General features: G+C 48.4%; 1 protein-coding gene across 4 annotated transcripts in view; it reads right to left on the bottom strand.

Moving 5' to 3' along the window:
- MMP24 (matrix metallopeptidase 24) overlaps positions 1-14,596 on the bottom strand; it is a 157,427-nt gene that overhangs the window by 52,395 nt on the left and 90,436 nt on the right. For all 4 annotated transcript variants that reach the window (XM_038369512.2, XM_043495644.1, XM_043495643.1 and 1 more), the window contains one exon: positions 12,528-12,689. In XM_038369512.2, the coding sequence (XP_038225440.1) occupies positions 12,528-12,689 (162 nt within the window). The remainder of the gene's footprint in view (positions 1-12,527; positions 12,690-14,596) is intronic.

The raw sequence follows: 14,596 nt of genomic DNA, 5'->3' as shown, positions 1-14,596 counted from the left end.
TGGGGTACATACCACAGTTAGTAGTTCTGCAATTTCATATTTGAGTTCCTTCAGAACTCTTTGATGAATACCATCTGGTCTTGGTGACTTATTACTATTTGTTCCAAAACTTCCTCTATCAGTTCCTCAGATTTGTTATCTCAAAAGAATGGCTCAGGTGTGGGAATCTCCCTCACATCCTCTGCAGTGAAGACTGATGCAAATAATTCATTTAGTTTCTCTGCAATGGCCTTGTCTTCTTTGAGTGCACCATTAGCACCTCTCTTCTCCAGTGGCCCCATTGATTGTTTAGCACGCTTCTGATGTACTTAAAAAAAATTTTTGCTGTTAGTTTTTGGGTCTTTGGCTAGCTACTCTTCAAATTCCTTTTTGGCCGGCCTCATTATACTTTTATACTTGACTGGCCAGAGTTTATGCTCCTTTCTATTTTCCACAGTAGGATTTGCCTTCCAAATTTTTAAAGGATACCTTTTTTGCTCTAACCACTTCTTTAATTTTGTTTTTTAGCCACTTTTTGGTCCTCTGACTATATTTTTTAATTTGGGGGCATACATTTAACATACACCACACTGCAATTAGCCCTACAGATTGAAGTGCTCTCTTCAGCCACACAACACACAGCACACAGGCTGGGGAAGCTTCCGCTACACTCCAGCCCAGCAACATGCCTCAGTGCTGGCCTGAAGGGACCTCACATAGGGAGGATAGAAGAGTTCAGTCTTCAGGATCCATTAATTTCCTGGCTTCCTAGCAGAGTCTACTGCTCACATTCCCCTGGAAGCCCCATCTTTGACCTGTTCAAGGCCTAGTCTTGCCACTTAGTATCGGTATGATCAGAAATTACAAAATCCTGGAGATATGCGTCTCTGATCTGAACAGTGGTACTGTCCAATTGCTGTAGCCCCTCCCTCAAGCCCCCCTAGTGCTTATCCCCATCTCTCAGCAAGTTTGGTCCCAGCTGAGGCCACATGCTCTTTGGAGAAAGGACATGGTCTTTTGTCTATCAAGAACTATGCAGATTAGCCCTGCCATATATGTGACCTCAAAGCACGTGACACTGTTTTAGGTTTCGTATGAAGAGTTTAGGACGTGCAGCTAAATAATCCAATTGACAAAGGGGGGGGGCAGTTAGTGCCAGCTGTGGTGGCAGTTAGTGATGGAACTGCAAACGACCCTGAGGAATGAGAGCCCAAAAATTTGTTTCTCATAGACTATGTGTCATCCATGGTCTTGGATTTAACCCTGCCAAGCCTTCTGGGATGCAGCTTGTACAGAATATGAGGAGGCATAGTTTTGATCATCCCCCCTAGTTTAAGGGGCATTGAATTCACTCACAAATTAAATACAACAGAGGGATTATAACAAAATGTCTCCTCCCTCAATCTGTCAAAGCAAGACAAGAGGATCACTCCAAGGAAGCGAACTCCCCTGCCAGGGTGTCCCAACTGCTCCATGGCAGGCGAGTCGCAGCCTAAAATTTCATTCACCCAGTTAATTGTGAGAATCAAACTGTGCACCCTAGTCACTCTTTGCTGGCCAGGGAACACAGCAGCCTTGAGATCTCCAAGCCAGCTCTGTTCTCCAATCCCAACCCCACCAGAACTCACTCATGTCCAGCCATTACCCCCTCCATATTTAATCCCAGAATAACAATGAGATCTAAAATGTGTTGAACAACAGATCACTTAGAATAGTCCCACTGATGTCTGGTCATGATGGCTCTAGTCAGTTAACCTAGAAAATTCATCGTCTGAGTGGGCACTGATGTCGCCTAAGAAAATAAGCCTCACTGACTCCAACAGACCAAGAACTTAGTCAGCTCAGGTATTCTTACAACCCCTCTGCAGACTCAGGAAGACTACATTGCTTCAGTTATACTTGGTCTGGAAAGTTTTCTTTGCAACCATAAGAGATAGATATGTTATTTTAAATTAAAATGTTGTATCTGTAGCAGAATTCTGCGTTAAGGGCTGAATTCTGTGAGGGATTCATGGAGCCCCCAGGGCCCTCTTAGTAACAAACTCCTCTTTATCCACTCTTCAGTCAGGACTAACAATTTTTATCATCATCTTTAATCCATTTCCACCTTGCTCAACCTAGTCTGCTTTTGAAGGTCTGGGAGAACAGCTAAGCCATGCTCAGGCTGCGTCAGACCAATGGGGGAGTTCCAGAGGCAAGGGCTCCACACAGACTGTACCCTGCCACCAGCCCTGTCATGTTTAAATTGGAGGGCTGTTAAAAGCATAACAATAAAAGTTCATAGATTCACAGATTTCAAGGCCAGAAGGGACCAGTGGGATCATCTAGTTTGGTCTCTTGTATAGTACAGGCCAGAGAACATCTCCAAAGTAATTAAGAGGAAATACTCAGTGTCCCTTGGTAAATCAGAGTCAAATGGTCTAACAGCCTGGTCAGTATCCGAGCCCAGTACTCCCTAAGACATTATCATCTCCAGGGGATCCCAACAAGCATATATACTCCAACATCCTGCTCTTACACAAAACCTTAACAGCAACCTCCTGCTCTCTTGTATCACCAGACCAGCCCATCTTACCGACACTTGGTTCATACATGTAGCATTATCCTCCCTGAACACAGCAGAGGTCATGGCTTAGGTTGTGTGGGCATGAGTTGGATGAAGTTGTTTTGTGCATACCTTTCCAGTACCTGTTGGTGATACTAATAAATGCTGCATCCTGTTGCGGACAGTATTATAAGCATGTGAAGGTGACAAGGAATGCTGGGTTCTTTCCCCTTAGCTTGATATTGTCCTGCTTTTGGGTGGGGCACATCAACTGTCACTAAATGCAGGGTATTGCTGTTAGTTTCCTTCTTATTTTTATACAGGGTTAGTTACCTCACTGAGTGTAAGCTGGATTGCGGGGTTGCGGGGGGGGGGGGCTATTTTGTTTCCCCCAAAATGACTACCACTGACCTGTGGGTCCAAAGATAGCTTGGTGCACTGTGTGATCCCTGCTCTTGATGGGATTTCCTTGCCCAGTGTGTGCTGGAGGCTCAACAGTCTCCTTGGCTTGCGGGGCTAATGTTGGGGTAAAGAGGCATTCCAGTTCCCCACATCTTGAAGGCAGCGTGCCAGGATAGTGCATTGCACACCAGCAGGGTGGTGTGGGGAGTGACAGGCTGTGGTGGGGTTGCTGGGAGGAGGAGGAGGAGGACTGTCGGTGGTGGTGAGGCTAGAGGGTGTCCTTTCCCCTCCGGCCCCCCAGCTGCTTCCATTCACACACATTTGTGCTGCGATTTTGGAAACAGTTAGAAATTAGCTCTGATTGTTCTTTTTTCAAACCGGACTTAAATATTCAAGCACATTAAAAAGTACAAGGAGTATTTTAAATTAACCTTAAGGTTCCAAACAGACAGTGTAGGGAACATTTAACATCATTCCTTAAGCAAATCTGTGGTGAGGCCTGAACTCTGGTGTCACTACTGCCCACTGGGAATGAACATTGCAGAGTTCGCTGTTATAGCAACATACAGTGAGCTTGGGAACACAGCACTAACCCAGTTTTGTACCCCAACATTGTCCTAGAACTCTCATTACACTGTGCTATGTGAAGGCCTCTACCTCAAACACTGCCTCGTCTTATCTCCTATGGAGAAAACCCTCTGATTTTGTATTGTCTTAACTCTTATGACTATTACATTGTATTATCTTCACTATTGTTGTTGTTCAAGGCAGTAACTTACTTTGATTCAGGAAGGAGTCAAACAGAACCAGCAGAAACTTTTAATGAACATTGATCTGAACAACAGACTGAAAAACACAATGTCAATTTCATATCTCATGCTGCTTTTTTGTTTTTAAAGGGGTTCTGAAAAAAAGGTGAGCCACTGATACCATTTCTGATCATGCTTTTTTTTGGCTGTGATAACTCACCTAAACTAAGCAAAAAGCCAAGTCTGCTGCTAAGGGAACTTCTTTTCACTAATGACAGTGCTTGTCGCACACAGTGATGAGGGGCTTCAGCAACTTTGCAATAGCTCTGCTCCAGCATGTGATGAATTTGAACTAACCGTAAGTGTAAAGACGACAATGATTGTGGCACAAGGTGTGTTGATCGCATCAGAGGGTTCAATAGTTAACACTGTGCTAGAAGTTATACGCAAGTTCTGCTATTAGGATCAACTTACCTCTCGATGACGAGCTTAATTCTCACACTGGAAAGGCAACTACCACATTCAGCCAACTGACCAAGAGCATGTGGGATATCAGGAAACTAACACTGAACACCAAGATAAGGGTCTACCAGACACTCCTGCATGGTGGTGAGACCTGGACCACCTACAGCAGGTATGAGAGAAGGCTACACGCCTGCTGCACCCCCATCTTCACTGTAATCTAAATACCAAATGGGAAACTAATGTTTCTGATACCAAGGTAACTGAGAAAACAAACTTGCCAAGTCTAATCGCAGTTCTCAAACACAAAAGTCTCCACTGGCTTCATCATCAGCACTGGATGGATCCTGGCATACTGCCAGGTTCTGTGTGATGCTTTTCCCTCCATTCCACCAGTCCAAAGAGTAATCAACTAGATCAACCAGGATTGAGCCAGAGTGAATATAAGAACATAAGGACAGCCATAGTGGGTCAGACCAATGGTCCATCTAGCACAGTATGCTGTCTTCTGACTGTGGTCAATGTCAGATGCTTCAGAGGAAATGAATAGAACAGGGTAATTATCGAGTGATCCATCCCCTGTCGTCTACTCCCAGCTTCTGGCAGTTAGAGGTTCAGGACACCCAGAGCCTCCCTGATCATCTTAGCCATTGATGGATCTATCCTCCATGAATTTATCTAATTCTTGTTTGAACCCAGTTATAGTTTTGGCCTTCACAACATCTCCTGGCAATAAGTTCCACAGGTTGATAAATATTTATTACCTATCAATTTCCTACTGGTTCCTAACACTCTGTTAGCTTTTTTGACACTGAGCCAATGTTTTCACAGAACTATCCACAATGACGGTGTGGTAACAGCTAATTTAGACCCTGTCATTTTGTACATATAGTTGGGATTATGTTTTCCAATCTGCATTATTTTGCATTTGTCAACATTGAATTTCATCTGCCATTTTGTTGCCCAGTCACCTAGTTCTGTGGTTTCAATAGCCCCAGTTTGGGACAGACATCTTTGGTTCCTGGATATGCTGCATTTGTCTGGGAGGGAATAGTTCAACATCTGCCTTTGGACCCAAACCTACTGACTCAGCAAGAGGGATGAGTACTTCCTTCCAACATGAGCTCACTAAATTCGACGATGTGAGTGATTGCATCTTGAGATCTGTTGAACATTTGTGTTCTGCTGATGTGCAAAACATTATACTGAATTCTGGAAAAGATTTCACCTGTAAACACTATTTTAGACAATGCAAAAGTGTTTTAATTATGATCAGAAAGTACCAATATGGTTCCCTTGAATGCTTAGGTTCCAGAAGTTCTAAAGTATCAATTATTCCTTGAATGTTATGGTCCATCATTACTGTTTGTAAGGGTTCATTTATCAGCAATGCCAGCATTTCATCAGTGGATTAACGGTAAATCTTGGTCCAATCACAAACTAGTAAAGAAATTTCTTAAAGGATGAGCGAATGTCTATTCCCCAGTTAAATCTCCCATACCTGTTGGGACCTTACCCTGGTATTGTCCCACCTCATGCAGCCACTCTTTGAACCTCTGCCCAAGTGTTCACTGTTTCACTTCTCACTTGTCCATCAGACATTCACCTCTGTTCATTTCCCTGCTCAGTCCCCTTCCTCTGACCACACTTCCCTACCCTCCCTGGCCATGGAGTCATATTATCTTCCCACCCTGCAGTTTTCTCCAACAACATCTTCTCCTCACCCAGATCCCTATTTTGTGCCAGCCCCCACCTGCTCAAGTTTCCTTTCCCCACTGAAGATACAGAATCATTTGCTATAAAAAAAGGTTACTCACCTTCTCGTAACTGTTGTTCTTCAAGATGTGTTGTTCATGTCCATTCCAATTAGGTGTGTGTGCACCATGTCCACGGCAGCTGGAAGATTTTTCCCCTTGCAGTATCGGTAGGGTTGACCTGGGCTCCCTTGAGGTCGCGCCTTCCTGGCGCTTGATATAGAGCCCTGCCGACCCGCCAACCCTTCAGTTCCTTCTTGCCGGCTACTTCGACAGAGGGGAAGGAGGATGAGAAATGGAATGGATGTGAGGAACACATCTCAAAGAACAACAGTTACGAGAAGGTGAGTAACCATTTTTTCTTCTTCGAGTGATTGCTTATGTCAGTTCCAATTAGGTGATTCCCAAGCCTAAATTTTGGAGGCGAGGTCAGAGCGTAAATGTTCGCTGACTGAAGTACTACTCTACCAAAGGCTGCATCGTCTCTGGCCTGCTGGATAATGGCATAGTGCGATGTGAATGTATGAATGGAAGACCATGTCACCACTCTGCGTATTTCCTGGGTTGGCATGTGTGCCAGGAATGCCACTGACGAAGCTTGTGTCCTGCTGGTGTGTGCTGTGAGCGGAGGGGCAGGCACCTCCGCCAGGTTGTAGCAGGTTGTCCTGGATGCAGGACATGATCCATTATGAAATCCTTTGGGAGGAGACTGAGACCCCTTTCATTCTGTCCGCTACCACGATGAATGGCTGAATGGACTTCCAGAATGGTTTGGTTTGTTCGATGTAAAGGCTAATGCCCAGCGAACGTCCAGCAAGTGAAGCCTTTGTTCCCTGCTGCTTGTGTGCGGCTTAGGATAGAAAACTGGGAGAAAGATGTCCTGGTTCCTTAGGGAGGAAAGCTGGCTGCGGCCTGAGCTGAACCTTGTCCTTGTAGAACACAGTGTAGGGAGGCTCTGATGTTAGGGCCTTGAGCTCAGACACCCTCCTGGCTGAGGTTATAGCTACCACAAACACCACCTTGTACGAGAGATAGAGCAAAAGCATGTCACCAGTGGTTCAAAGCGTGGCCCCATCAGTCTGGAAAGGATCAGATTCTGGTCCCAAGCCGGGGCTGGCTGTCAGACATGCAAATATAGCCTGTTCAGGAAATGGCTGACCATAGGGTTGGCAAAGACCAACCGTCCCCCTGCGCCTGGATGGAAGACAGAGATGGCAGCCAAGTGAACCTTTATTGATGACATGGACAGCCCTTGCTGCTTAAGATCAAGAAGGTAGTCCAGTATAAGGGGTAAGGACACAAGTGTCGGAGATGGATGGTGTTGCGCCGACCAGATCAAAAACCTCTTCCATTTGGCCAGGTAGGTAGCCTGGTGGAGGGTTTCCTAAGGAGTTGTTTGACCGGGTCCAAACAGGAGAGCTCCACTGGGTTCAGCCATGGAGCTTCCATTCCGTGAGGTGCCACGACTCGAGGTTCAGGTGCTGGAGATGGCAGTGATCCTGAATTAACAAGTCCAGGAAGAGTGGCAATTTGACCAGGGCTTCCACCGGCATTTCAAGGAGAGATGTGTACCAGTGTTGGCAGGACCAGACTGGAGCTACTAATATCACTGAAGCTTCTTCCCTCTGTACTTTGAGAAGCACCTTGTGAACGAGAGGGATGGGAGGGAACGTGTATGGGAGCTGGTCCCCCCATGGGAGGTGGAACGTGACCGAGATGGAGCCTGGGCTGTGATTCAGAAAAGAGCAAAACTGCTGGCACTTCCTGTTGTGTCACATGGCAAACAGGTCTATCTTCCCCACCATTGGAAGATGGAGTTTGCAATGTCCGGGCGCAGGGACCACTTATGGCTGTGGAACGACCTGCTGAGGTAGTCCGCCAACACGTTCTGTACTCCAGGGAGGTACAATGCTTGCATGGATATGTAATGAGTTAGACAAAAGTCCCACAGCATGAGGGCTTCCTGGCATAGGGGAGAGGAGCGTGCAACCCCCTGTTTGTTGATATAAAACATTGCCATGGTATAGTCTGTCGTAACTGATACACATCTCCCTGCCAAGTGGGCTCGCAAAGTCTGGCATGCTTGGTGCACCATTCTCAGCTCTCTGACATTGATGTGGAGACTGAGCTTCGCCTGAGACCAGAGGTCTTGTGTCCTGAAGTCTCCCAGATGTATGCCCCAATCCAAGGCTGACGTGTCTGTCACCAGCGAGAGGGATGACTGATGACAGAGACCCCTGCACACACCACCTGTGTGTCGAGCCACCACAGGAGGGAGTCAAGGACTGGGCAGGGCAGAGTCATGACTCTGTCCAAACTGTCCCGAACCGGCCGATACACCGAGGCTAGCCACGATTGGAGCAGCCAGAGTCTGAGCCTGGTGTGTTGCACCACATGGGTACAAGTGGCCATGTACCCTAGGAGTTTCAGGCAATTCCTTGCTGTGGTGGTGGGGAACTGCCTGAGGCTTCAAATGATATTGCCCAGGGTCCGGAACCTTGATTCTGGAGGTATGCCCTGGCCTAGAGTCCAGTACTGCACCTATAAACTCTATCCACTGAACCAGGGACAGTGTAGATTTTCCCATGTTCAGGAGAGGGCCCAGTTTGTCAAACATCGTTCTTATGAAGTCAACTTGTGCCTCCACTTCAGCCTTGGAGCAGCCCTTGGTCAGCCATTCATTGAGGTACGGGAACACCTGTATCTGTCGCCTGCGCAGAACGCGGCCACGACTGCCATGCACTTGGAAAACACTCGAGGCGCCACTGACAGGCTGAACGGGAGAACTGTGAATTGGTAGTGGTTGTTGCTCACCACAAACCTGAGGTATTTTCTGTGGGATGGAGTTATTGCTATGTGAAAGTACACGTCCTTTAAGTCGAGGGTGGTATACCAGTCCCCTGGATCTAAGACAGGGATGATGGAGGCCAAAGAGACCATGCGAAACTTCAGTTTCTTCATGAACCTGTTGAGATTTCGCAGATCTAGGATGGGCCTGAGACTGCCTTCGGCTTTAGGTATTAGGAAATACTGGGAATAGAAGCCCTTGCCTTTCAGCTCCTGAGGAACCTCTTCCACTGCCCCCAGCAATAGGAGTGAATGCACTTCCTGTATGAGGAGTCGCTCATGAGAAGGGTCCTTGAAGAGGGATGGGGAAGGAGGATGGAAGTGCGGGAGGGCAGAAAATAGGAGCGAATATCCCTTCTATGCCATGCGGAGCACCCAACGATCCGATGTGATATGGGCCCATGCAGGGTAGAAAGGGGATAGTCTGGCCAAAAAGGTAAGGAGGGATGGATCCAGTCGTGGTACTGATGCATCATACTCAAGCGCACCTTCAAAAGGCCTGCTTCTGGGCCAAAGACAGCTTGGATTGGCCAGAGTCCTGGAATGAGGACAGGTGTGGTCTTTTCCTGCCAATTCTGTTCCTCCTCCGAGGACCATCCTGCCAGTTTTGCAGTTGGTAGAACCGCAGGGGAGGCTGTGGCTGGAAATGCTTCTGCTGAGTCGCAGGGGTATGGAGACCCAAGGATCTGAGGATGGCCCTTGAGTCCTTTAAACTCTGGAGTCTTTTATCAGTTTTCTCTGAAAAGAGAGCCAAACCCTCGAAGGGGAGGTCCTGAATACTCTGCTGGACCTCATAGGGGAGACCAGAGACCTGCAACCAGGAACTCTTCCTCATTGCCACTACTGTAGCCATTGCATGGGTGGCTGCATCTGCCCTGTCCAACGCTGCATGTAGGGAGGCCCGTGCTATCAGCTTCCCTTCCTCCACCAGCGCAGAGAATTCTGCAGAGGAGTCCTGCAGCAGCAATTCCGCAAATTTGGCCATCGTGCCGCAGGTGTTATACAAGTATCTGCTCACGATGGCCTGCTGGTTAGATATGCGGCGTTGCAACCTCCCCATCGAACAGACCTTCCTCCCAAATAGGTCTAGTTTTTTAGCCTCCTGATTTTTAGGGGAGGGTCCCTGGTAGCCCTGGCGCTCATGCTGATTGGCTGCGTCAACAACCAGGGAATCGGTGGGTGGGTAGGTATATAGGTGTTCATACCCCCTTGAAGTACCACCTTTCTTTCCTCTTGGCCATAGGGAGCAAAGAGGCCGGGGTCTGCCAGAAGATCTTTGTGGTCTCATTGATGGTCTTAACCAGTGGCAGGGCAATGCAGGCTGGCCCGGAGTGGGCGAGGATGTCCACCATGGGGTCGGCGTTCTCTACCACCTCCTCTGCCTGGATCCCTAGGTTCTGGGCCACCTGCCACAGCAGCTCCTGTAAGACCCTGCTGTCCTCCAAGGCCTGGGACGTCAATGTCCCCACCATGGCCTTATCAGGGGAGGACGAGGATGAAAGCCCTGGTAATGAGCCTTGCTCACTCCCCTAGGCGCCGAGGGGGTCATGTGGCATCCAGTGTTGCCATGTCGCTGCCTCCACATTTGCTGGTGCTGAGGTCGCCAGTGCCAAGATTGCTGCTGCCGCAGCTATCAACAGTGCTGGTGTTGATGCCGGTGCTGGAGCTCCAGCCAAAGGCAGGCGCGTCGGTGCCGCTGATGGTGCTGGTGTCAACGCCACCCGTGGAGGGACAAAGGATGCCGATGCCACCAACACCGATGTGAATCTCGATCCCTGGCTCTGATGGTAAGCCCAGGGCATCCCGAAGGGCCTCTGTGCCAGGGGTTGCCACTGGGCAGTCCACAGTGCTGGATAGGGCTGGCGGTCACGCCAGGACCTGGACCTTCTGCTCCTGCTCCTATCAGAGTTGTAGGATTCCGCTTCTGAGGTCTCCGAGAAGGAGGACCACAGAGGAGCAATGTTCCGCGGTGCCAGAGAGCGGTGCTGGGGACAGGGAACCGGTGTGGCTGCTGCACGTAGGTGGCCCATGATGGGGAGAGGAGTGCCGGATATGGAGATTGGTGCACCATCATCGCCGGCTTGCCCCTTGACAGAATTGGGGGTCAGGCAGTCACGGGCAACTTGTCCCTTCTCTGTGGGGAGGACTGCGCCGTGAGGTGTATAAGGTTCTGAGCCACCTCAAACACCTCCGGCGTAGAGGGGAGCTGAAGCTCTCTGCCATGCTGGTCCAGAGAGTGGTGAGGACCTGGACTCAACTGTACCCCTGGCATGGCAGGAGTCGACGAGACCCTGGGAGGCAGTGGCGACAAGGTAATGTGGCCTGGTTTGGGTCTCCCTCCTGCATGCTCCTTGGGCTTGGATGGAGGAGAATGACCCCTTTCTGGCCTCCTCTTCTTTTGGGGCACCAGGGACTAAGACTGCCTTTGGGTGGAGCCGTGGCGGTGCTGAGACTCACAGAAGGCTGCCTATGGGTGGAGCCGTGGCGGTGCTGAGACTCACAGAAGGCTGCCTATGGGTGGAGCCGTGGCAGGGCTGAGTCTCCTTGGAGTCCTTCCTCCACACTGGCTCATGCAGCATCAGTGCCAGCCCACTCCGCATGGATGAGGAGGTGCTGGGCATGGGCTCTGCCAACCCTAGGGTGGATTGAGGCCAGAGTGCAGCCTCCATGAGGAGGATCTTGAGCCTTTGCTCCCGGTATTTTAAGGTCCTAGGGAGAAACCCTTCACAGATCTTGCACTTCTCCTTTTGGTAGCTCTCCCCGAGACACTTTAGACAGGAAGTGTGCGGATCACTCCTGGGCATAGATTTGCCACAGTCCTCACAGAGTTCAAATCCCGGGGACCGAGGCATGCCCGGTGCCGGGGCTCAGCACTGGTGGGCGGGGGGAGGAGAACCTTCCCCCAAAGGAAACTTATGAACTAACTACTAATACTACAACTACTAAAATACTACTAACTAAGTAGAACTATATACACCAAAAAGTGGACACTGCTAAAAAAGCGCTTGCCTTGGCCAGCTAGCCTTCACTGGCAGTAAGAAGGAACTGAGAGCATGGTGGGTCAGCAGGGCCCTATATTGAGCACCACGAAGGCGTGACCCCAGGGGGTGCCCAGGCCGACACTATGGATACTGCAAAAGGAAAAAATCTTCCGGCTACCGTGCATGCAGTGCACACACACCTAATTGGAATTCACATGAGCAATCACTCGAAGAACTTTAGTTCTTTAAAATGTTAAAGAAATGAGCCCAAATTCCACAAGCAGATCCAGAAACCACAAATTCTTGCCAGCTAACCCTTTCCCTACTCCCACCTGCACCCCTCATATAGCTTTTTGTCCTTGTATCTAATCTTATGGCCAGGTTCTCTGGGCTGCTCCACTCTTTTGAACCACCTGAGTGACAAGAAGGGAGCATAACCCCAGTACGGTGGGAGTTCCCAGCAGGCATACAGCTGGTGTAGTTGGCTCCTACATTTCACTTGCCCAGCCCTTGGTGTAGGGGGAATATAGAGGTAGGAAGGAGTGGCCAGATTATGATGCTTTGGCTATCCCAGCTGGTGAGCAGCTCCTTAGTGACAGCTGTCAGCTGATGAATATTAGAGCAGTTCCCTGGGGCTGGAGCCAGGATGAGAACCAGGGAGCTGTAACCAGCTTCCTGATGGCCCCTTACCCTCCCTGCCACAGGAGAGAATCTGGCTCATAGACTGCAAACTCTATGGGGGAGGAAAAGTAATATATCCAGCAGCACACTTGGGCCCAGTATAAATAAACATATGGATAATGCTCACCATAGATTTTCTGAATTCCTTGGAGATCATCCTGTGGGAGTTTAAAGTTGTGTGTTTCCATGTACTGGTAGAAAGGAGCCATGATAGCACTGGGGTCATTGGAATGTTCCAGGCCCAGGGCATGACCCAGCTCATGGACAGCAACCAGAAAGAGATCATTCCCTACAGAAAAAACACATGTGCCAATTAACTTCCTAGCCATTAGGTTAATAACTCTGCAACCCATAGCTGAAACTCTAGACATTCTCAATACAAGAATCAACCTTGGATATTGTGCAGCCAGTAGCAACACCACCAGCTACTGAAAAGGGATTCTACTGCATAGCACGTACAATGTGTGGCAATATAAAAATCAATTTACAATTATGTATAGTAATTCCAGGGTTATCTACAGCAGTGGTTCCTAAAATTTATTGGTTCACCATATTAAAAAAATTTGTTTGAAGAACCACATGCACATTTCTCCTTTCTGTGCACATTTATTTTAGGCCTTAAGTTTTGACGTACTCATAGTAAATTATGTTTCAAATGTGGCTGATGGAAGTAAAAAGAGAAGGGTGTTTGACTGGTGAATCTGGGCGGAAGCATTAGAGGTCACAAAGTTAAGAGCAGCTCAGGAATTTTTCAACTAAATGTTTTTTTCCATTGGAAAATGCTGATTTGTCAAAACTGAAGCTTTTGGAGGGAGATATACCAATTTCGATGACATGTTTGCTGGGATACGCTATCCCTTAATCCCATGGACCAGTGTTTCTTGGCCTTTCTAGCTCAAGGGTAGCCTTTGGGAACTCCCCGTCATCCTCCCTCTTTTACATGGACTTTGGCCAGGTGCTGGGAACCGCACTGAGCACCGAGCCCCCAGTGGTTCATGATAGCCTGATCAGCCAGAATGGTGACCTTCTGACCCATGTCTAAAATAGCACTGCAGGGAGCCAGAAGCTGCCAGATCAAGCTAGTGAAGAGACTTTTGTGCTCTCGTCAGTCCCCAGGAGGCTTCACTGCTAAAGCAGCTACAGCACATCCTGTGTCCATACTCAGAGGGGCTGTTTGACGATGTGCTGAAGGAGTACCCCGCCATGGAACTGGAGGAAGAAACAGACAAGACGGAAGTAGTCCTGAAGGCTGGTAAGTTTCTGGCTCCCTGTTTGTTGTTATTAATATACAACTGGGGAGGATTTCCAGTTTATGATCCAGTGCAATTACAAGCTTGGGTAGCAATGTGTATCTGCTTACAGTGGAATGCAAGCCAGCATTTTGGCATCTCCCCCACAATGTGGAATTCAAAATGGATTTCAGGAAGGGCAAACAACAGTTAAACTAGCAGTTATAAAGACACTTTTACTAGATACTCGCACATAGTTACAAAGATATGCTGGGGTATTAAAAATAGGAGCCTTTCATTGTCTTCCCTTTTAGTGTGCCACACTGTACAAATTGGCCAGGCCACACCATAACGAGCCGCCTGTAAACTGTACTCGGGTCGAAGGGGAATGGAATGCCCGGGTAACGAATTAACTGTCTGAAATACACCAGGGGTTGTGTGCATTCCAGAAATGTGCCAGGAAGAGGGGGGATGCTATTCAGTTCTTTATTACTGAAGTATGCTTTGGAGGTGGGGGGGGGGGAATAATTTTGGCGATGGAGTCCTTATTATGAGCCCCAGCAGTCCCTGTGGTATGTGTCTAGTTCATGTGTGCAGTATCAAGAGTCTGTTTTGTCTGGGGTATTTGCTTGTAGTCCATAGATAGATGTAGTGCAAGCAGGCTGCATTGTAGGCTGTAGCTGTACTGGGGTAATTGCAAGAATGCAGAAAACTTTCAGTAGCTTACAGGAAGACAGTAATCCACATGGAAGCTAGCGCAGCATCCTGTTGATTCCCCCATTAATTTTGATCCAGTCCTGGGTGCTGATAGCTGCAAATTTCTCCCATAGCAGGAACTCAGATGGGTAGTTACATTTCAGGTGGGGCTGGGGGGTGGGGAGCATACTTTCCGGGCCCTCCTCTGTAGGTCATCACCTTACTTCACTCATAGATGTGTTGCTTGGTCATCATAAACTTGAAAACGTCT

The sequence above is a fragment of the Dermochelys coriacea genome, chromosome 13, assembly GCF_009764565.3.
Source record: "Dermochelys coriacea isolate rDerCor1 chromosome 13, rDerCor1.pri.v4, whole genome shotgun sequence".
Lineage (NCBI taxonomy): Eukaryota > Metazoa > Chordata > Testudines > Dermochelyidae > Dermochelys > Dermochelys coriacea.
The sequence above is the reverse complement of the archived record's forward strand: the minus strand, read 5'-3'. Positions and strand labels throughout refer to the sequence as shown.